The 23,211-nt window shown below is 51.9% G+C and overlaps 1 protein-coding gene across 9 annotated transcripts in view; it reads right to left on the bottom strand.

The window, feature by feature from the left end:
• Positions 1-23,211, bottom strand: part of NCOR2 (nuclear receptor corepressor 2) — a 258,338-nt gene that overhangs the window by 87,414 nt on the left and 147,713 nt on the right. For 4 of the 9 annotated variants that reach the window (XM_075041430.1, XM_075041434.1, XM_075041433.1 and 1 more), the window contains exons 8-11: positions 21,411-21,463; positions 9,488-9,554; positions 3,847-4,034; positions 2,398-2,494 (exon numbers count right to left, since the gene is read on the bottom strand). In XM_075041430.1, the coding sequence (XP_074897531.1) occupies positions 2,398-2,494; positions 3,847-4,034; positions 9,488-9,554; positions 21,411-21,463 (405 nt within the window). The remainder of the gene's footprint in view (positions 1-2,397; positions 2,495-3,846; positions 4,035-9,487; positions 9,555-21,410; positions 21,464-23,211) is intronic. The other 5 variants (XM_075041437.1, XM_075041432.1, XM_075041438.1 and 2 more) reach the window with 3 other exon arrangements.

Genomic DNA, 23,211 nt, shown 5'->3' on the forward strand with positions numbered 1-23,211 from the left:
GTTCGAGAGGAAAGGACAGGCGGAGGAACAGGAGAATTCAAAAGCAAGCACTAGACAGCTTTATTGCTACAGTAATTGTAAATTAAACGCTGAAAGAGGTTATCGCTGTCAGCCAGGAAACAATTAATCTTTCATTTTGAAATAGAAGGCTCCAAGATACCATGTGGAAATGTCTGACTTAAGCAAAACAGCTCCTGACCACAACAAGAGGCAAGTCAAAGCAGCGGTGGCACAGGCAGTGCAAAACCCTTCCCAGCCATCAAATGGAGGGCCACGTGGAGGTTCAGCCCCCCCCCCCCGCCCCAAATTGTGAGGGAAGTGGGTCAGTTCTGCAAAGCTTTCTGAGAGGGTGGGCAGAGGGAGATGTTGCATTTCCCTTCCACTGGAAACCTAATACTGTTCCAGGAGGTTTCAAATGTCACCATAGCGGGGCTGTCATTCCTTCCTTTCCTCTTACTGCAACACCCTGGGACATAATCTGATGCCTTTACTCCATCTTATTCAAGCGTAAAGTTCATCCAGAGCCCTGGCTGCACACCAGGACAGGACAGACTGGGCACACTGGTTTCCTTAAGTATTACAACAGAGTAGCCAATGTGATGTCTCGTTTGTGCCATCCCCTACCCCAAGGCCGGGACTGTCTCTTCAGCTGAGCTGCTGGTGGCCCCCCAGCACAGGTCCACCCTGTGGGGATGAAGGGATGCTCTGGCCACTCTCTTCTGTTTGCTAGCAGCGCTATCGCTCTGAGTCCTCCCTGTCACCTAGGATGGCACTGGTCAGACACAAATCCCAACCTTGACCGAGGAAGGCCAGGTCTCAAGTGCTGTTATTTTAATTTACAGCCAGATGCCGGTTCCTTGGAGAACAGTAATGTCCAATCATTCCAGCAAGAAGCTGCCAACTCAGGCCTGCCCAGCGCTGAGACCGAGCAGATCCAACCTCCTGTTCCTAAAACACAAGCCTCTGCATGGACAACGATGTTTCAACTTGTTTCATCACGTTCCTCATCCTCACTAGGACTCCTCCCGTTTAGCAACCAGCTGCTTCGGATACCCTGGGGGTGTCATCTCATTGCAGGAGGTCAGGGATAGCTCAAAGCCAGAGCATCGATCCTGACAACCGCAGACTGCCTCAGCTGAAAGGAGAAAGCCCCTGTGCAGAGCCACAGCAGGCAGAGAGGCAGCTGGCAGGAGTGCTGCTTGCAGCTGAGGGTGCACGGCCTCTCCCTTCACCTAGCAGGGTCTTGGGGTGCCGAGCACTGCAGATGCACCCCGCTGGTGGGCAGCCAGACCTCTCTCCTCTCCAGCAACGCACCAGGGTGGAGAGCTGGCCACTGCTGCCAGCAATTCTCCCTGGCTCTCACCTCCCTGCTCCTTCCAACCCTGTGGAAGGGCTGGAAGCTCTTATGGTCTCCTCTGAGACAAGCAAAGCAGTGCCTTGGGGCTCAGCAGAAGGCTGTCAGGGTGGAGTTTAGCAGCACACTGTGCAGGAGGTCAGAGGCAGTCGTCTAATGCTCTCCTTGGCCACAACCTCTGCAGAGCTGTGAAATTTCCCTCTGCTTCTGAGATCCATGTTCTCCGGGCTGTTGCCTTCGCTGGCTAACAGCAAACTGCCTGGGACCCAGTGCAGGGAGCGAACCGTGGCACACAGGCAGCAAACATCTCAGCTATTGCTGGGCAATGGCTGCTCTCCCCTCCCAAACGCGATCCATTCACTGCAGCTCGCCTCTGTGCCAAGAGAGTGGAACCCTTGTGAAACCAGATCCAAACGAAGCCAAGGTCACGGGGATGTTTCAAGATGAATGGAGCACTCCCAGAAGATGTGGGCCAACTGGCTCACGTACAAACCATTCATTCCATAGGATTCCCCTGTGTCAAGCCACACAGCCCATTCAAAACAAAATGAAACAGAAAAACCCCTCCACTCAGCAGCCAGGGCGCCAGCTCCTGTCCCTTCCCTTCCCACCTCCACTTGCAGTTTAAACCAGCAGCCAGGAGGTGGTTTTGGGGTGCCACCCAGGATGAGCAGCATGCTAGGGTTTCAGGTCCCTAAGAGGCAGTCGAATGCCAATAAACCTTACCCACTGGCCACAAGCTCCCGAGGTGCTTTGCTCCACGTTTTGCTCCTGCAGAACCATTGCACAGCTGCATTACACCTCTGAGGCAGCTGGAAAGATGTTACTGGGTATTGAATAAACACCTCACTTTGGATCCTGTCCAGAAAGTGTATTAGGCATCATGGCAACCTCCCCAACCTCAGCGCAGCCTGATGTTAGTAGGATTTGGTATTAGATTTCACTGTGGGACCTGGCATAGGACCTGGTGATAGTCTCCTGGCTTCCTCAGAGAACAGTGGAGTGAGGGGTGAAGAGGAAGAGAAAGTACAACCCTGTCTCACCTCTTGTTCTGAGAGCCCGTCGATGATTTCTGACACCTCGTGCTCGCTGCGTGCAGCTGACATGGAGAGCCCGCCGCTGCCCCTCTGTCCTACCCTGCTGGGAAAGGGCAGTGAAACACTCAGACACTGATGCTCTATTTTGTAAACCACATTCATAACAACCCGCTGGCCCTGTTGTCCTCGAACGCCATAACAACCATATCCCAACACCCCACCCAAGCCACGCCATCCCACGCTATGGGAACGGCGCCCGCTGCAGCCCCGTGGGCTCTGACAGCACTTAGTTCTGCCTGGAGAGCACCGTCCCCCGTGTCCCCTGGGTTTTGGGCTCACAGGTCAAGAGCCTCTAACAACCTTCCTTACCCGTGCCAACAGCCACCTCCTGGATCGCTACAACAGAAGGATATTTCATACCCAACCTACTTTCCCATTATTTTCTCCCGTTCATTGCACCACAGCAACGGCATAAAGGCATCAGCACTAGCACCCAGCCATTAGCACTGTGCCACAGCGTCTGGTTTGCAAACGCTGCAGGAACTTTTAAATCAAAACCAGACATTGACATCTTCCCCCCCCCCAATATCACCCAACATAACAGCCATGCATCCCAGGGGATTAAAACTTTTCTTATTAAGCACATAAAAGCTTAAACATTTCTCAGTACCATTTCTCCCCTTCTCTTTAAGATAAAATAAAGCCACCGATTAGGAAGTTTGGACCCATTCAGCTGTTTGCGGGGCTCAAGGACAGGAGGCTGGCACAAGGATTTGGGTTCTGCACACATCAGGTGTCCCTGGGCAAGATCCTGGGGCTGAAATGGGAAGGACGGGGAATTTCCAGCAAGAAGGGTGGAGATCATGAAATTGGTCTCCTCCTGGCAGGGAACAATAGGACCTCAATTGTGCTTCTAATGAGGAGGAGAAAATGGACAGTGGATGGGACAGACAGAGGACATCCCTTTCAGTGAGACACTTTGCTCCTTTCATATCATGTGCGGTCATTCCTATAACCTCTGCAGACCTTTCTTCTACCTGCCCACGCTCCAATCAAAGCATGAGCGTGTATTAGATCATCAACATGACCAAATCTATCTGCAAGTCTCATATGTCTTCATTTAGGCCCACCAGTAAGGCAGTAACTGGCGCAGTCCTGACCAGGTGGCCAGCACAAGGGAGCTGCCCCTTGCTCTGACGTGGCCAGCTGGGAGATTAGCAGCAGAGGGAAGATGGGCAACCACATTCCTGACATTCTTCCTTCCCTCTTGGCTCTGTGCTGAGCCACGCTGGGGAAAAAGCAGCAAAGCTACTTGTCTGCTGGCTTCTGCTTTCAACTAGAAGGGGAGAAAAGGGACCGACAGCCATCCCAGCCTGCTCCTCCCATGAACAAATCCCACACCCATCCCCAAAGAAAAGAGAAAGGCTGTCCGATACCAGCTCAGCCCCTTCCTACCGCTTCTCCTCTAACCTCTGCATGCGCTCTTGCAGTTCCCGCTGCTTCCGGATCTCCGGGAATTGCTTCTCATAGTATTCCCGCACTTTACTCTCTTTGGCACGGCGCCGGGGGTTATTTTCGATGCGCTCCACTTTTTTTTCCCAGGCCTCCATCAGCTGGTCATAGCGCTGGCAAAACTTCTGTTCCTGAAAGGGCAGAGAGAGAGAGGGAGCTCAGGAGATGCACCTGCGAAAGGCAGCTCCTCCAGGCCTATCCCTCAATGGCTGCTCAGGCTGAGCGTGAGTCATATTGCTTAAAGAAATATGGCTTATTAGGACATGGACATGCTCCGGGGTCTGGGACCAACCCAAGGGTAAATTCTCAAAACAGGCCATCAGGTACCCTCAGGCTTTTCCCTTCCAGGCCCAACATCTTTGCAGAAACCAAGACTCTCATCCAGCATGGCTACGTCCACCCACCACACCTCCTGCCTGAGCATCCTCCAGCGCCTTGGGTGCTTGATTTGGCAAGCAAAGCCCCAGCGCTGGGGCGGGAGCCCCTGCTCTGACATGGCTGGCCACGCATGGGTAGGGGGCAAGCCGCCTGCCTGAGGCCACCAGGCAAGAAGGCGCTGAAACACGGCCTCGGGAAGGGACACGGGAGGGCAGGAGAGCGGGTCCCTGCCGCGCGAGCAGGGCACGCAGAGCTGTAATTTCGGAGCCATCACCTCCCCTGGCCAGAACCGGCGGCTTTTCGTGCCAGGGAGAGGCTTGCCGAGGCACCCGCAGCCGGGCACCCCTTCGCACCCACACACGCCGGCCCCAGTGCTCACGGCTCAGCGCCGGCAACGCCAACGGGACGGGGCCCACAGAGCAGCTCCGCACACGGGCCTGGCACCCCGCAAGCAAGAGCCGGGCACCCGGCCCCTGTCCGAGGCCGTACGGCGTGGTGGCCCGGCCAGGCCGTGACGCCACAGCTCCTCCACCCTCCTGAAAAGCAAAAGCATTTTGTCGGCTGCTGCTTCTCCTTTTTGGCCCAGGAGCGGGATGAGCGCATCCCCGCAGGCAGCAAATCCAGGCTCTGCCGAAACGTGGTGCTGCAAGGGCTTTTCCATGCCGTGTCCCCCCCGGTGATGTCCTCGTGGCACACCCACCCAGCCGCCCACAGAGGTCCAGCACCACGCTCCTCCCTGGTATTGATGGGACCAGCCTGGCAACTGTAACATTAAAATATCATTCGCAACACAAATGAACCCTACCACCACCACCCCCCCCCCCGAATCGCTCCTCCCTCCTTCCACCACCCTCTTGCTGGAGGAAGATGCCCATGGACAGGCAAGGTCCACACCGAGAAGATGCCCGGCCACGGTCCCCGACGGCTGCAGCGGTGACAGGAGCGATGGCGCCCAGCCTCACGTGAAAGCAGCTGGGCGACCAGAGGGGGTTTTAAGGTTTCGCTCTGAGTGAAACAAATGCCTTCTAGGCCCCAAATCAGGAAGCGAAAGCAGATGTCGCTCTGCAAAATAATCAATGGCAAACCCCAGGTTGCCTCCCACCCCGACACCGCTTTCCATAACAGGCGGCTCGGCACCGGCACGCTCGGCAGCACGCTCGGCACTGCAGCAGAGACGTGGGAATCCACATTTCAAAGAAATAAACTCATCTCTTGCCATTGCCACCCCATGACCGGAGGGAAGTCCAAGGCTGTAGGATTTCCCAGATGTGCTCCGCTCTTATCTCACTTGCTGTCAGCCACCAAAAAAAAATGGGAAGAGATAAAAAAAAAAAAAACCAACCCAAAGTGATGGAAACGCCTGATTTCAGATCAGGAGGCAGCTGGGTTACCCCAAGCCAGGTGGGTCAGTCGTGCTGTGGACCCTGAGCACCGGCAGCTCTGCGGCCCATCACTGGTGCCAGGCACCCACAGCAAGCCCTGGCCGGCGTCACACCGATTCTGGCACATCGGTTTGGTCCAGGCGTCCCAGACCTGGCAATAACCCAAGCTCAGCAACATGTCCTGTGATCCCCGTGGCCTTTTGGAGGCACCTCAGCAATAATGTGGGGCAGACAAAGCACCTCAAACCCTATAGCTGATGCAGACTAATGCTCCCCTCTGCACATAATAACAAATTAATTCCCATTTGCACGCCTGGAGCCAGAGGCTTTCCTGCCCAGCACAGATGCACAGGAGATGCTTGGGTTTCGGCAGGAGCTAAAGGAAATGGCTGTAAGATGAAAGCAAGGAATGAGAACAAAAATAAAAATGCCCTAAAAGCCAAGGGGGATCTCACGCTGCAGGTGAGGAGTTATAGGTAATGGCAACAAACCGCGACAGCTTGGAAAAATCACAGCTGCTGCGTTTTTACCCCTCCTGAAGTGATGCTATCAGTCCCCTGAGAATGAGAGCTCCCACCCTGCCAGCAAATCTGCTACATCCTCCTGCTTTCAGAGCATTGCATTTGGGAAGAGGCTAAAAATACCCCAGAAAATTTATCAGCCTCAGCGCTGGGAGGCAGCCGGTGCCCTGTGCTGCGTGCCAGCCCATGGCACGGCTGGGGGACAGCCCGGCACAAGGGCTCGGTCTGGTGAGAAACTTCGAGGCTTTGAAAGGCTTTTCATTTCCCGTGGGAATGAGCTGGCACTGGGTCCCACATAGCCACCACCCCAGGAGAGCTGCCTGGCACGGCTGCCGGGCTGTTTCGTAGCCGACGGGGTGGCTCTTTTTCTTCCTTTTCCTCCGCTCTTTGGGACAACTGGACGAAAGCTTTATCCAGAATTCCTCTTTTAAGTAACTAGTACTTGCCTATGGAAAAAGCAACATCAACGTCATACTGCTGATTCCCCCAGCAGCTCACACCCTGACAGCAGTGCAGGCAGTACCAAAGCTCCCCGCTCACACAACTCAGGCCCTCCAGAGCACAGCTTTGTTATGGACCGTCGGAGCACTTCTGACTTGCATCTGCTTTCTTCAAGTCCCTCCCCACCATGGAGCAAAGAGATCTTTCCTGCCATGCAAGCTTCAAACCCCACTACAGCAGGGCTGGTCTGCAGCATCCCTGTCTAGCGCTTTTTGGTCCAGCCACAATAGGCGCTCCCTGCAATCTTCCGCCATCCTTCGAAAGCCAAGATTACAGGCACATTATATCATTGTGAATTCCACAGATCTTCACAGCTCAATCACCAGGAGAAGCTCCTGGTCAGGCACTTTAGGAGCAGAAGTATCTATTCCTTCTTCAAGCATCCTCTGAGCAGCCTCAAGCAAGCGTGTCCATTCCTGAGCAACCCTCTGTGCTGGCTTTTAGCATCGGTGCTTCCTCTGCTCCCCTTCCCAGCTGGGCTCACCAGCCCATCAGCCTCCCAATCACACGAGAAAGTGATGGCGAGCCAAATCGGACTTGACATGCGTATCTAAAAATGGATGAATAGTAACGCCACCGTAGCAGCTGAAGGCAGTTTGTAGGCTGCGCCAAACCCGAGCCCTCCCACAGCCCACGCTCTCGCAGCTCCAGGGAACGGAGCAGCTCTTCGGAGGGGAGGGAAAGAGCGAAGGTGACGGGAGGAACCAGTCCAATTCCTATGCAAGCCCCATGGTTTTCTTTCCCTGGCTGATGGAAATAAACCTCTCATAGCCAGAACAGCTCCCTTTACCCTTCTCTCTCTGCAGCATCACCTCTCGGATGGCAATTAAATGTCTTCTGCTGTGCTGACCTCGGTGGAGGCAGGAGGAAGCCCTGCAGATCCTCTGGTGGGGCTCTCAGGGCTGAACCCTGCAGGGACCGAGCTCTGACCCTGCTCCAGCCAGCCCTGGGCAGCGACAATACCCCAGAAAGTAAAAGAGCTGGAAAGAAACGCTGGCACGTAGATGGGCTTTGCTAAAAATAGGGTCTGCTACAAAATAGGCAGAAAAATAGCTAAGCGTACCCATTTTGCAAACAGAATCAGCAAATGTATTCACTTTGCAAATTCAGCAACCGTATGTTGCCTGTTTTGTAGAATAGGCAAAACGCTTCCCTAAACTGAAAAATCCCCTCTCAAGGACACTGAATAAACCGGCTGGCAGAAATTCACCTATTTTGCATGACAGGCAACTTTACTGCAAGCCGTATTTTAGGAACGATGCTCTTGCAGCCTAGGTAAAACCTCTTCCCCCAGCTCCTCAATATTCACAATAGAGCAACTCACTCTAGATTTAGCGCAGTAACCAGCCACCAGAAAGCTGCTTTTCCACCAGAAAGCAGCTCCTGGGCAGTTCCCTTCTGGTTCCAATAAAACCACATGAAGCTTTGCAATCCCTGTTTTGAGGAAGGGAATATTGATCCGCTTCCCGCAACTGCAGAAGTGCTCAGCTGTGGCAGGCGAGGTGTCCTGAGCAGCACTGGCTGCCACACTGCATTGTGCTGAAGGTGAAAGCCCTGTAGCCCCTTGCTAAAAACCTGGCATAAGTTTTATCATGGAAAAGACTAAACAAACATGTATTCGGACGCAAACGGGAGACACAACCTTCCCTCTGAAGTACAAGATCTGTGGCTTTTGGAAGATTGCTACAAACCAGGGGCGGGGGGGAAATGAAGCACAGGAAAGAAAAGGAGCATGCCTTTATTCACCATAAATCAGAAAATAATTTGATCTCTGGCTCAGAAATGTCTGTATTGAAAGCTGCTTTTAAAGGCAGAACCTTCAAACCACTTCCCAGGGCTGATTATTTTGCTTTTTTCCAACAATTCCTCCCAGCCAGAGCACTTCTGTCCAAAACCAGCACCAAAGATGCTCAGAAAACCTGCACCATTTGCAACTTCAGCTGCTAACGCCAGCACCTGAGCCTGCCCCAGAACAGAGACACCAAGTCAGGAACCAGGATTTACTCTTCCACATAAAATGCGAACCCCTGCATCATGGGCTGAATCATCCTTCACTGAAAGATGCCACAAAATCCACCTTCCAGGTGGGGGCCAGGCTGTTGGTTGCTTCTGGCATTTCCCCTTTTGTGCTGCTTTCACCTCCCAGCTCCTGCTGGCGACTACTGCAGGCAACTGTCAGTGCCAAAACCGTATAAATTCTGTAAATCCCACTTGAACTTTCTCCTCTATTTACTGGGGACTTGCAACAAATGCCTTCGAAGTCTCACAATAAACCCCACTTTCCACCTTACCTAACCAAGAACCATCTCCTTGAGGGACACTGCAACTATCTCGCAGGCAAAGCTGCCTAGAAATGAACTGGCCGGGGCTTGATTTTTGTTTTATACCACAAATTCCTAGAACATCACTCTGTGGTCTGCTGGAAGTCAGATCAGTCTTCAGACCATTTATCGGAAGCAGAGTCAGCTTGTTTCACACCTCTCTTAGGGTTCAATTAGTCACAAAATAGACATTTATGCTGTGAATAGGCTCTCTAAGATCAATGAAGGGCTCCACTGTGATTAAGCCAACCCCCAGTGTTTGTTCTGCAGGGGGTACTTGTGGAGGGAGGTGCTGCCTGCAGCAGAATCAGGGACCTCTTCTTTACATCCAAGTTTTTTTAAGCATAAGAGATGCCACAGCAATGCAACAGGCAAAGTACTGAGCACCAGCACCTCTCTGCTGGAAAACATCCTTTTCTTTCTCGCATAATAAAATATGCTGCTTTATACATATAAAAAAAGGTATAAGGGAATCACTTACCCACTGTTTGCGAGCATGATTTCTCCTCTTAAAGTACAAAATTAACTTTTTCCGCATTGCCTGGTTTCTGTGAAGAAAAAAAAAAAAGATGAGATCCGATTAACGAGGCGGCTAAAATCCAATGCCTGGCTCTCCCCGCTCCCAAAGGAGTTCGCAGCGCACTTTCCACCTTAACTTGGAATTGCATCAACTTCAGAGCAGCAAATGTGGTTATCTGGGGATCTCACACCAGCTTAGAGAAAGACCAGCAAACCCTCCGACACAAGGAACTTCACCCACATCTGTTGGTAAAACCAGGACTAAGGTTGAGCACTAAATTCATAAGCCCCCAATTCTTCAAACTTTTATCGTGTGCTCAGCACTGAACACGGGCAGACGTTCACCTCTGCATTTACCAGTGGGCCAGGCTGTTTCTCGATTATTTTTACATTTTGATCTGCAAAAATCCAATGGGGTCCCAAGAGTTGGGGGGCTCAGGCCAAGCTCTGCGTGGTGGGAGGTGGCTCCCCCCAGCACCCCTGGGGGTGCAGAGGCCACCCTGAGCCGCCCCAGTTCCCAGGGCCAGCAGCGAGGGAACTGTCAGTGCACACACACGCTTGCAAGGGGTTATTCACCCCTGGGCTCCGAGCCGCTGATAAGGAGGCAGGATTGCAGCAGGGCTTGCAGCACATATCTCCTAACCTCTTGCTTTCTTGGAGCCGTGCCTAACAAAGCTGCAAACAAACCAGCCAGGAAAGTTCAGCCACTTGCAGAATCGGGACCTCAAGAGAGAAACTAGCCACTGCAACCACAACCAACCCGGCGTCTGCCCAGACACCCCCCTGTTTTTTTCTTCTTCTTTCTACTTTCTAAAGACAGCATGAAATAATTGCTCAAAGAGAAGCAGCGCCAAAGCAGCAAGGAGCTGGAAAGGCTGCACAAGCTCCCAGAGTCTGCACGAACCCAAGAGCTGAGCTCCTGCAGTTGTTCCTGTTACTAATATTCACAGCAATAAAATCTCTAGGTAAAAGGTAGAGACCAGGGGCAAAGGAGTTTCCTTAAGTCTTTTATCCCGATTAAAGGCAGAGCTGCAGTGTGTAATTACTGATCAGGAGCTTAACAGTCTTATGTAGGCATGTTCTACAGGATTTAGCAGAATGAAAAGACACCGTCGCTGCTTCCTCATTCCCCTCCCTGCCTCGTCCCCTGACTAGTGGGGACGGGAAAAAAAAAAAAAAAAAAAAAAAAGAAAAAAGCCAACCATAAATCCCTAAAGCTAATCAGCAACAAAAGACACTGTTTGGGAAGGGGCAGAGGATCCCGCTCGCTTAGTGGGAGGATTGGGGGCAGTCCTGGCTTAATTTGGGGATGGAGAGCATCCCAGAAAGTATCCACATTTTTCACTACTCCAACTCCCTTTTCGCTACATCACTAAAACCGTGCATGGGCATATACGGGGAGTGACAGCGAGCCCGCAGCCCGCATTGTCCTGTGGACCCCAGGTCCCTCCAGCCCACCGCCAAGGCTGCACCTCTGCTCCGGCGGTGTGCCGGGGGACCCCAGCCCGCCTGCGCGAGGGGACGTGGAGCAGGGCCTGGGGGCAGCACTGCAACACTGGCACCCAATCATTAGTGGGTTTATTTAGGACAGCAGTTCCTTGGGTGTGGGGTCTCTAACCACCACTACCTCCAAGATGAAGCATGGCTGCTAGAGGAAAGGTAACAGGATTTGGGACAGGGATCATTTCTTCTCCAGCACCCCACAGCCACACTCAGCTTTGTGGCCTCTTTAGTTTCTTGGTCCTAATAGTACCATTCACATTTTGTAACCTTCTGTTCTCCCCTTTTAATTAGTTACCAGAGGTATGGGATACACGCGGAGTCCCCGAACACTGCCTGAGCTGCACTACGTCTTCATTCCCTTTGACTTTGCCTTGAACACTTTGGTGCAAAAATAGACCTTGATTTCCGAGGCAGCGCTAGCAAGTGGCACTTGTAACTCCTCCTACAAACGGAAAACACCAGCCACCAGCTGGGAACAGACTCCAGTATCTCCAGCTCGAGCCCCTGGCAGGTAGAGGCACACAGCCCCAAATCCCCATGCACTCCCACTTCCAGGCAGCACCAGCTTCGGCAGAAGGCACAGCCAAGAGACAGGGCTGAAGGTTCCTGCAGAGCAGACGCTTGGATTCAGAAATTCTGAGCAAGAGCTTGAATATCAAGCCACGTTCTTTGATTCTGTTTCAGAAATCAAAGTGGCATTGATCACTGGCGGGGGGGAACGGGACGGGGGGAGAAATCTAATAAATCCATGCACGAGGCACCTTCTGCTTTGCTCTTTTTTGACGGCATGTTTACAAAGGGCCCACTGTTGTTCTGGGCTGCACCGCGAAGACCAGAGGCCACCTCATTAAATATATTAAGAAACACTGCTGCCAAAGGCTTCTCCCTGCTGGATCACACGACGCCACCGTCTTTTGTTTCTGTCTCTGGTGCATCCACTGCAGAGCCTCAAAGAGGGCTGCAGGCTACTGGCTGAGCTAAACCTCACCGCTCACCTCAGCGCAAACAACATTCACTTGCCTTTAAAAATCAGGGAAACTGAGGCATGGGGCTGCAGCGCTGTCTGCCTGCTTGTGCAGGGAGGGAGGCACGAGAAATGAATGGGGCTGTGCTGTGCCGAATACTCCGGAGCATCCATCTCCAGGCGCACAGCCGAGGTCGGTCCAGCAGTGTCCAGCACCCATTTGCCAGCCCTGCACACCAGGCGCTCCTCTGCCCACCCGCAGGCTCTCCGCCCGCCCGAGCCCCGGATCCTCACGTGCTCTCGCATCCCTTTGCATCACACACGGTGAGCTTTCGTCACCGGCTCCAGCGCCATGTGGTACTGCAGCGGGCAGCCGTTCCTCCTGCAGAGATCCCGTCGGACGGATTCCCTTCCAAGGCTTCAGCTCTGCACAAACAAGCTCCGACGGGAGACTGTGCCCAAAAAACACATTCTCCTTGTTTGTTTGTTTATTCCAATTCTGATGGAAACTCTAATGCTGGGAAACCGCTGGGGTGATGCTAATGATGATCACTTGTGGGATGGCCCCCAGCAAAGGGTCATGGATTGTCCCTGGGGGCCAGCTCAGCTAAATCAACCCCTGCCTTCCCCCCCACCAGCCTGGGTGACATCCAGCAACAACGTGGGGCTTTGACATGCTGCTGCTGGATCTGCCGCACAAGTTATCAGGACACAGGAGAGTAAATGAAGAAAATTAGCAGCTCTTATGCAGCTGATGGGTTGCCTTGAGTTTTGCATCACGGCTGACCTTGAAAGTGCTAATACAGGCAAAGACTTAATGGCTCTGCAGCTGCAAAAATCAGGAATGCCTTGAAAGCCAGTGTATGTTTACCACCGCAAAGGCTGAAGTAATCAAAGAGTGAAAGGATTAAAAACAACAACAAAACCCCTCATGCCCTCAATGTTTTTGCCACTTTATCTTTTTTTTTTTTTGCATAAGGTCAACCTTTCAAAGGTTAATACAATCTTGGTAAATATAAATAGGCTTCACAGTTTATCTTGCTACATGTACTGCTGTTACTTAGAAACCATTTGCAGAGAGGTTAATTCGGGCCACATGTCTCCAAAGCACACGCTGTGCTCCCTCGGCAAATCAAAGAGCCAAGCTCAACTGCTGCGGCGCAGGCGGCGAAGGTAAGGGCTGTCTGCTGGGACTCCTGCACAGAAATAACCAGCGTGGAGCAGCACGTGGGAAAGGTCGCTCCTGCAACGCGCCAACCCTCCTTCATCACCCTTGTCGGCAGCCTGAATCCTTGCAGCTCCCTGCCTGCAGTTTGCTGGGGCAAAAGAAAAGCGTCGCAGATGGAGACCTGAACCACGCAGCCTCCTCCTCCACGGGGTGAAGAAATAAGGCAGTTAACAGGCAGAAGGAACGGAGGCTCCTTAGATAAAGCAACAGTGACTCTTGTGGACAGTTTTAAGTATTGCCGGGCTGGCACATCCCACACCGTGCCGGGTCGGAAGGACACGCGAGTTCCCTGCCCTGTCCTTGGCCGTGCCCCACGCAGCTGCTAAGGCAGGGCAGGGGCAGGCTGGGATGGACCCAGCGAGACACGGAGCCTGGCCAGCTTCTGGCGAGCTGGTGGTCGGGGCCTGCCAGATGGCACATCCTCATCCTTGTGGTCGACCATTCATCTAATCTCCGCTGGAGCCCATCCGCATTTCTGCCCTCCCCGCAGCCGTGAGCTCCACAGCTCCCTGGTATGCTTATGGGGAAAGACCTTCCTTCTGGTGGGCTCTCAGCTTCACCTACCGTCCCCCAGCACCGGCTGCAATGACGTGGTCAATACACGTTTCCCACTCGCCTACTTCAGCGCAGCGCCGGTCTAACGGTTCCCTCTGAAGGCAGCTCTTCTCCAAGGTGAGGACACCATGTCCCGTTACCTCCTCTGTGCCAAAAGGTATTCCAGCCCTTTGGTCACCAGAGGAGCTTTCCCTGCACCTTCTTTGCTCCTCTGCAGGGACGGGGGAGACCAGCCAGGGCAGGTCATGCAGCCACCACAGCCTTCTCCAGAGAGACACTGACCTTGTGAGCTTCTGCAGACCCCAGGCACAGAGTCACCTCCAGACAGTCCCCAAAATGGGGGCTCTCGGCCATGCTCGGGGAGATGCAGCCTTGCAGCTGGGAGCTCAGAGCTTCTGCTCTTCTCAACTGCTCTGCAAATGCCTTGAGGATTTCTGTCCTTGCTGCCGGTGAACTAACCCAGTGATGATCTCCTTCTATCATCCCCGGGGGCAAAGGTAAGCCGAACCTGCCACCAAGGCTGTGGACGATTCGGGGTTTTTCCCACATCAGAGCTCCATTTGTCTGCAGTCTGGGGTGGCAGATTCTCTCAGGAGCAACAGATCCCCCGCTTTAGGGGCCAGGTATCAACTGGACAAGTGCAGCAAGAGCCCCAGTACCAGGTACCAGCCTGAAATGGGGCACGACCCGGGTGGGGAGCCTGGGGCAGCCCCACCAGTCCCCAGCACTTTCGCCACAAGCACCAGCAGGCAGGAGGAGGAAACAGAGATCAAACAAGGTAAACCAGACTCAAAACTTGATGTTTGATTGTCATCTGCCACCAGCACAGGAAGCAGGATTCAAATCCTACCAATAATTTTGCGTGTGATTCTGCAAGAGCTTTTTGTCCTTGCATAACTCATCCTCATCCCACAGTCCCACTGACCTACCTGGTGAGCCCCACACCTGAGCATGGTTCTCAGAGCCAGCCTCCAAACCACTGAGTGAAATACATCTCCCACTCTGAGCAAAGCAAAGGGAGCCCTGTGGGAGCAGTTGCTTCCACCTCAACTGGTTTGGCGCAAGGTTGCTTTTGTATTTTGGCGTTCACAATGAAGCCAGTGAAGGAGAGAACCCGTAACTCTGACTTCTGAGTTACTTGGCTTAGGTCCACATGAATAACTTGGCTACAATCCTTCCGGAGGCTGCAATCTTAAAAGGATGTGCACGCACACATGCGTGTCGGTGCTGGTGTGTACACACATGTGGACACTGCCAAAGCCCTGGGATAAGGCTCTCAAGGATACAAAGAGCCAATGCACGGCAGCACACCTGGCCGAGCCTGCCCGCGGAGACCTTCAGCCGGTGCAAGACAAGATGAAAGGAAGTTTGCTATTTGATCAAAACTAATCAGGGGTATTTAATTACACAGGAACGTCTTTCATCAAACAGCCAGTGCAAACAAAGTAGGGATCAAACCTGCAAAGAGCGATGGGAAGGAGGCAGCGAGCAGCTGGCAAAGCCATTGTACAACGAGATTGATCATGCAGGCAAGGGTCGGAAACAGAGGAGCCTCCTGGCAGCTCCAGCCAAACAAAGCGCTGCCAGCGAGACTGGAGATCTGCAAACCACGGGACCTGAGGAGCACAGCAAGAACGATCCAAGGTGAAACCAGCCAAGAGACAACAGGGAGTGTACAGAAACGGTTGCGTCCCCCCAGGTACACTGGCTCCTGTGTATCGCTGGTGCCAGGATCCCAAGCCGCAGCTCAGGGAAGTCACCAATTCCCTACCCCTCTAGCTGCAAGACGCCCTGCAGAGAGGACAGGGAGCAGGTCATCCTGTTCACGGGTCATTGCACTCATTCATTTCCTTGCTCTGAAAGGGCCAGAGCACACAGCTCCAGCTGGTAATACACTGTAACCTATTAACCCCAAGGCAGGGCATGTTCCTGGAAAGCCAGCTGTTCAGAGCAGTTTCCCTGCAATATCCAGAAACACTTTCTGGGGAAGAAAAGCAAAGCAGATCTTCAATTAATTTAACCCAGAGCCTTTGAGCATTGGGATGGACTAAACCCCCAGCACCATTAGTGCCTCTGAGAACAGAGTGGCAGAGGTCCATAACTCTGGATGTACATTCAGGTAGGCTGTGTTTGTGCCCAGAAACACTCAAGAGAAAGAAGCCATCCAGAGGTCTCCCGGCTTCTCGATTCATGTCCTCTGCAAGTCCAAAACACATTCAGCTCTGGAGGTCCAAAGTCGTCGCTCTAATTCACGAAAAAGTTTGCGCTGTTAATTCACCTGGTGGTTCACACACTGAGGCCAGTGAGACGCTTGTGCTCCAAGGAGGTAATGCCTTGGCAAACGCGGGCACCTTGTCATCAGAGCCTGCCCTGGGCAGACCCCCAGCACAGCCTGTCCAGGTCCCTGTGGTGCCATCTCCTTGCGAAGACATTCCCACTGAAATGCTCAAGTGACTCGCTTGGGCAGCAATAACATCCACAACCACAGTTCTTAACATCAGATGGGAAATTCACCTCCACACCCTTTACCATCTATGAGCTTAGGACCAAAATGAGACAAGTGCAAGTGCAGAAGCACTTCTGGCCATCAGTCAGGCACCTGCCCTACACCTCTGCCTTCCCTTGAAGCCCAAGATGACGTTGCGAGCTGAAGCGTTGCAAGATAGTCCACCCCAAACCAGTATTTGGCTTTTCACTGGCAAGAGAAAGAAGCAGAAGGTTGCAGCGTGTGTCTCCATCATTTAGTAATTCATCACAAGGTAATACTTCTGCCCTAGTACATGCCAACAGAGAATAAAAGAGATGAGAAACCTTGAATGGGATGAGCGGGGAGCTGCTAGGTGAATTTCTAATGAGGAAAAAAAAATCTACAAGCACTAATAAAAAGACCTGAAAGAGAATGCATTAGTAATGACAGGGTTTGGAAGAGCATTTGTGTTACATGTCAGGCTTCGATTATGAATTTAGAGGCAATCCAGTGCTAGTAAAACCCCTAAACAGCCAGTAATGAAAAGATTACTTAAATTTTCAAAAGTGACAAGTGATTTGGAAAGCCATAGTTGTTAAGATTTTCAGAAGAAAGCAGTTCTGCTCCTTGCTCTTTTAGGAGAAGGTGGAGGGGTGGGAGGCATTTCAAAAAGAAAACGATATTCAGAAGCCCCTGAACCTCTCTGAAAATCCTGACTTCAGATTTTGATTCTGCAGAGGCAAAGCATCCCCCCCCCCCCCCGCCCCGAAAAGCTATCAGCTGCAGACAGCAACCCAGATGTGCAAATATTAACAGTACACACAGCTTTGCTGCTGCTGGATTTGGACATGCAAGAAACCCAGAATCACACAAAGCTCTTGATCTGTTTTAACTGTACACTCAGACCCTGGTTCTCTGACACCTCTCCAAGCGTCTCAGGGGGATGCAACCTAGTTTCAACCCCAACACTGCTGAATTTCAGTGTAAAAGCAAGGAGAAGCTCTTGAAGGGAAGGTTTAAAGCAAACCCTGTGAACAACACCTTGCACGTACTTACCCTGGGCTTTTCAGTTTTCCTTTTGTGTGCTTTTTCAAGGCTCAGAAGCTCATATTTTGCTTTCAAACACAAATCCCACAGACTATGACTTCAAGATGACTGCTTCGGGAAAGGAGGGAGGAGAGTCCTACCAGGCTGTTTTTCATGGCTCACCGAGCAGGAATCTCCTGCCGTAGAGATGAAGGCTCCCTCAGAGAATATCTCTCCAGGTAGACAGCAGGTAATTGATCCTGCTCATGTGAACAACATCTTGTCATTTTTCAAACACTTGGAGGAAAGAAGGTTAATATCTTTGGTGCCAGGAGTCTGGAAAACATGCAAAATTACTACCACAGCAGGGTAGGAAGAGCCGCTCTCATCCTTGTACATCCAGCTGGCAAAATGCTGAAGGAAGAGACCTAGACCAAATGCACTGGTGCTTAACTGGTGCACAAGTAAGCGTCCTCTGCGTTTGTTGCTGTATTTCAGCAAAATCTAAATAAAGGGGTCTTTGCAACCTCCTCAACTGATGCAGAATCATTCAAGTAGCCTCCAGTTGTGTTCAGAGCTGCAACACATCTTGAAGGAAACTGTCAGTCCACTGCAAAGCCAAAAAATTCACACCTTGAAAAACAGCAAGGACCAAGCTAGCTATAGGGGAAAAACTCAGATAAGGGCACTAAACGCCATCTTGCTCTCTCCTTCCTTGATGAGAGAGTGGCAGAGCCTTTCACTCCAACAAAGCAGGTATTTCAAACAGAAAGGACACAGTCCCATCAAAGGTAGGTCAAGTCTTTGGCACAAACCACTCAGCGGTGCCTTGGATCACGCGGCAGATGTAGCATACAAAATTAACCATGTTTGCTCAAAGCCTGCACTCGCAGGTGAACCAAAGGGACCCAAGCAGACGGGTAACAGCACAGCGAGGCAGCTAAATAGGACTTAAAAGCTTTTGAAGCTGCAAACACTGGAATGAACTGGGGCATGAAATTAATTTTAACTGTACTGAATAGGAGACAGGCCATAAAACTCCATGAAAATAAGAGACCGGTAACATTTTAGTAAGAGTAGAAATTCTCCCCGTAACTCCCCAGTCAGCTCTATTAGCATAAGTGACTCATCCCAACTGAAAAGCAAAGCAAACAAGCAGGAAGAATTGAACTAGTGTTGCAAGGCAGAGAGTATCGCTGTAGAGAAATCGAGGAATCCTGGCTTTCTGATATTCAAATGCCTTCCCAGTGACGCTTGCAAACATTCAACTGAGAAAAAAAATCCACCCTAGGAAATGTTTAAAAAGAAGAAAAAAGGTATTTGTGAATAGTAACAGCCTGGCCATCCTCCTGTGCCCAGGTATGACGCTCCAAACCAGCTTCATGCGGGAGCAGTTTCTATTTAACACAACAGAGCCAGCATGCAATGAGGTTTTGTGGACAGAATCACAACCTAGATGATTTTCCAGCAACGTGCCAAAAGACTTTTTCAGCATGGCTAAATCTGTGTAGGGGGAAGTTGTTCAGAAGAATCTGCATCCAATTACACCTTGGCAAAATATAACCTGTGGTGTCCTGGCAGTTGTCCTTCTGGTGCTCTAACGCATCTGGCTGACGTCTCCCAGCACCCTGATGATTTACTCTATCTCTTACCGAAAAAGCCACCTCCAGGCTACGGAGCGGAAGCTGCTCTTCTAGAGCAGAAGGCACAAACATATTAAGAACGAGAAAGAACAAAAAATATCTTCAAATGCAGCCTGCAGAGAAGTTGTAGGTGGGATTTGAACATCCAAGCACGATTTGGTCAAAACGGAGAAGTTTAATACCTTTTCCTCTTGTTCAAAGGACCCCAAATTATCTGCTTGGAAGAATCACTGAAATCTGGATTTTTTTAATCTGCCTCCCAACCATCCGAATGTCCTTTAATGTGCAGCAGGGACCCAAGAGATGGGAGAACAGGACACACCAATTTCTCTGCATGTCCATCAACAAGTAGCGAAGTGCAGTTCAGACCCCAGGACCTCTGAGACAGACCCACGGTCAAAAGCAGCAAACATCTGGAGCCCAGATCACTCAAGGGCCTTTCGCTGACCTAGATCTGTAAATGCGTTTGGCTGGCATCAATAACCAGCTGAAGGCAGCTAATTGCGAGGTTTCTGGAAGGAGGAGACGGAGGCTTTTCATTAAAATGTGTGGTTTCCTTCCCATATTTTTGCAGCATTAATCACAGTGAACATTAACCCCAAGCCTGCCCGCTCCAACCTCTCCTTGGTCTATCACCACCACCACTACAACTGCACGGGAGGACTGCCTGCTGCCCGGTATTGGGATAACCCTATGGATGCCTACAAGGGAAAGGATGGAGAGGAGCGCCTGCTCTGATGGCATGAGAAGTTGGTTTGACGGGGCCTCACATCTCATTACCAGTTTTGCTCCTGACCTGCGCAGTCAGTTCCCTCTCATTTGCGCCCGTCTTTCAGGCGGCAACCAAGGACAGGAAATCATTTAAATCACAGGAAAAATGTGATCACAAACCCACAAATATTGGCAGGGGAATGGAGAGTGGGTGAAGCACGTGGATCTGCTTTCAACTCATTCTTTCAAGGACAAAACTACTGATCAGCTCGAAATTGCCACCTTCAACGCAGGCAGCGTGTCCGCCGAAGACAACAGCCAGAGGGCTGAAATGACAGGAGACCCAGGCCAAAGCACATGCGTGTCAAAACCCTGGGCAGTCTTTGCCCAAGACTTGCCGCAACGTCTGCCAAGCTCGAATGACGGGGGGTAAATGCCTTGCCAACACAAGGCACAAAGGAAACGTCTGGAAGCAGAACGCTATCAGGATATCTCAGCTGCAGGAAAAGCCATCATTTCCCACTGACTTCTCCATCTGCTTGCCCTCCCCACCCACACCCGGGAGCTGATGCTCCCCTGCCCCAGAGGTGCACGGCACAGCAGCACCTTGGGTTTACGCACAGCACCCAGGCCGACGTCAAGTACCCGAACGCAACCCTCGCACGTGCGGTGCTAGCGCCCAGCGCTGGCAGCGAGGCCGCTCGGGGACCTGCTGAGCGCTGTGGGAACCAAAGGGCTCAGGGTAACTCTGGGGTTTGAATGTTTTACAGTGAGTGCGTTGCCTGGATGACACAGGAAGCCTTGGGTGGAGCAGGAACCGAGCGAGGCCGGGCAGCGAGCGGCTGGGTCACGTCACCAAACCCTCCTCCTCCCTGCAGCCCGTGGGGACGGAGAGCACCTAAACATCGCCAGGGCCTACCATGCTCCCCCCTGCAGCGGAGCAGAACAGCAGAGGTACGTTAACGCTTTCCCTATAATTCCCCTAGCGTCAATTAACATACCGCTGAAAAGCAAAAGATTATTAACTTTTGTTAATAGATTATTAAAGATGATTATCGCCAGCTGACCGAGCCCATACCAAAATAGACGTGCTGCAGGCAGCTCAGAGCAATCATCAGTTCATTCAAGGCAGATGAAAGTTTCAGATCTGGTTTGACTATTTAAGTTTCCAACAATAATCACAATTATCGCTATTCTCATTATCTGTTATATTTCTTCTGTGTTCAGGAAGTCACTGTGGTTATTAAGTGCAGGTTGATGATTAAATCGTGTATTGAGGTGATAAGTCAAATTAGATGATTGCTAAGTCTCGGTAAGTATCTTTGAAATAACCAGTTGTTATTAGACATTCAAGAGGTGCTTCATGAAAATCTAATTGTAATTGCAACTTTTCATTTTACCTCATCTTTCCCGCATGCAAACACACATGGGCTGGCAGCTGATTTCATACTTCAGTATGCGTGAAACACAGAAGAAAGCACCCAAGGCGAGTGCTCTCTGGGAAAACGCCAAGAGACCGGCCAAGACCCGCATCCACCCTCTCAAGAAAATCAAAACAGCACCTTCAGCATCCCTCTGAATCTATGGCTCCCCACTGCTGGGCTCCTGGAGCTGCTCCTAGAGCTCGTTTGTGCTTCAGCACCCAGAGCAGCGAAACACCAGCTCTGAAAGGATGCTCGCAATTCCTTGGCAGCTTTAATCAGGGTCTGGGAGCGAGCTAGCATCCCTCCCGCTCCAGCCTAATGCCCAACCTGACATTTAAAATAGCCTTTATTGCCACATACTTACATTTTAATGTTTTCATGGTATTGCCTGGTGTCTGAAGGCTGGTTGTATAATGGCTGAAATAAATAAGAAAAATGAAGGCATAAATGGTACGGTCTGACATTTAGAAACTTAAGCCCGTCAGAAGCGCTGCCGCCTCAGTGCAGGTTCCCATCTCCCCGAGCTGCACCAGCCCAGGCGCCCGTCCCCGCACCCCCCAGTCCGCCCATCTCCCCCAGCCCCACTCCCCAGCCGTACTGGAGACTGCTGGCTCCCGGCGGCGCCGCTCGAGTCACGGTGCATCCCGGCTCAGCCCATGGGAGGGCAGGCAGCGCTCGAGCGAGCTGGCTCAGAACAAGCAATTTGCGACGTAATCCACATAAACACGGCACAGCGGAGTACGTGGTTGTTATTCACTGATTGAAAAACGCAGTGCGCTTTGGAACATATGACACGGGGGAGGCGAGGGGAAAGGGGGGCTTGGGGAGCGGGAAGAGACAGTCTGTGTGCTGCAAATTGTTATGTCTACGCGGCAAAAGCCTGCCCGAGCTCTCCCAGGGAGCCAAGCGCAGGCAACTGCAGGCAGGACAAGTCTTCGCCCCCATGGTTTCCAGCAACACCAGGGGCAGGTTGGCCCCCGGGCACATCGCTGCGGTCCCCCAGCACCCATGTGTAGGGCGATGCTCTTGTCCATCCCTCAGGAGGGGCACTGGGCTCTGGCAGGACAAGCGTTTTTCCCAGGGTTGCCCTCTGGAGAGCGCAGTGACCATGGCTGTCTTCAGCACCAGATGGGAGCACCCACCATGGAGCTGCTCTGCTCCCTGCACCCTCAGTGGAGACGTGTCGGGGCCCTCCACGGCGAGTCAGGAGAGCTGGATCCATCCCTGGCCACCTTCAGCCAGTCACTGCCCTCGTTACCTCTCCCCTCCCATCCGCAGGGTGATATACCCTCAGGGAACCTGCCACAGTACAGGGTCCCACCTCTGGCAGGGAGAGGTGCCACAGAGACCACGCTTGATCCCACCTATTGTGATTAACAGCTCACACCGTGCTCCAGGAGCTGCCACCAGTTGTATCCGTGTAAGAAGGCTGACAGGGTGCTCAGGATTAAACCCTTCAATGTTCTTTTGGTCATTGGCGAAGTTGGTGTGAACATGTCCAAGACTGTGCTAATCAAAAACTTGCCATGGCCCAACCATCATCTGCAACTGGGCGCCTAACAAGCACAGCTCCTGTCCAACCACAGAAACATCACCCAAGTTTTCAAGCAGTTCACCCACAAACTTTCACCGAATCAGCTGTGAGCAATCTAAAATCTATGGCCAAACACAGGCAGGGGGATGCGTGATGGCCGGGTGCTGGTTGAAGGCAGCATCCTGGCCATGGCTACGTACAAACCAACTCACCTTCCTGCTGTGGTCATATGGCTGAGGCTACACTCTGGGTCCTCTCAGTCTCATCTCAGATTAAACACAGGAAAAGAACAAAACATCTGCTGAACATCTGCTCAACCAGGTGAGCAGCATTGGAGAGGACAGGACCTGCAAACACAGGTGGGTCCCTTTCTCCTCCAGTTTAAAGAAGGTGTTATTCTCACCTCCTTCACAGTATCTCCCCACCACAGGTGCTTGGCAAAGCAGCTTGTTTTTCCACACAGCCAGCCTGTCTCTACTGCTCTGTAAAAAACAGATACTGCCTCACCTCTCCCCTGCCACACGCCGGGACAGCCACATTGATCTGCACAGAAAGGAGACCGGGTGTAGCTCTCCCTACTCTCTGCAGCCCATCACTGCTACATCTTGGCATCAGTAGGTCATCAGCTTCT

The sequence above is a fragment of the Buteo buteo genome, chromosome 11, assembly GCF_964188355.1.
Source record: "Buteo buteo chromosome 11, bButBut1.hap1.1, whole genome shotgun sequence".
Lineage (NCBI taxonomy): Eukaryota > Metazoa > Chordata > Aves > Accipitriformes > Accipitridae > Buteo > Buteo buteo.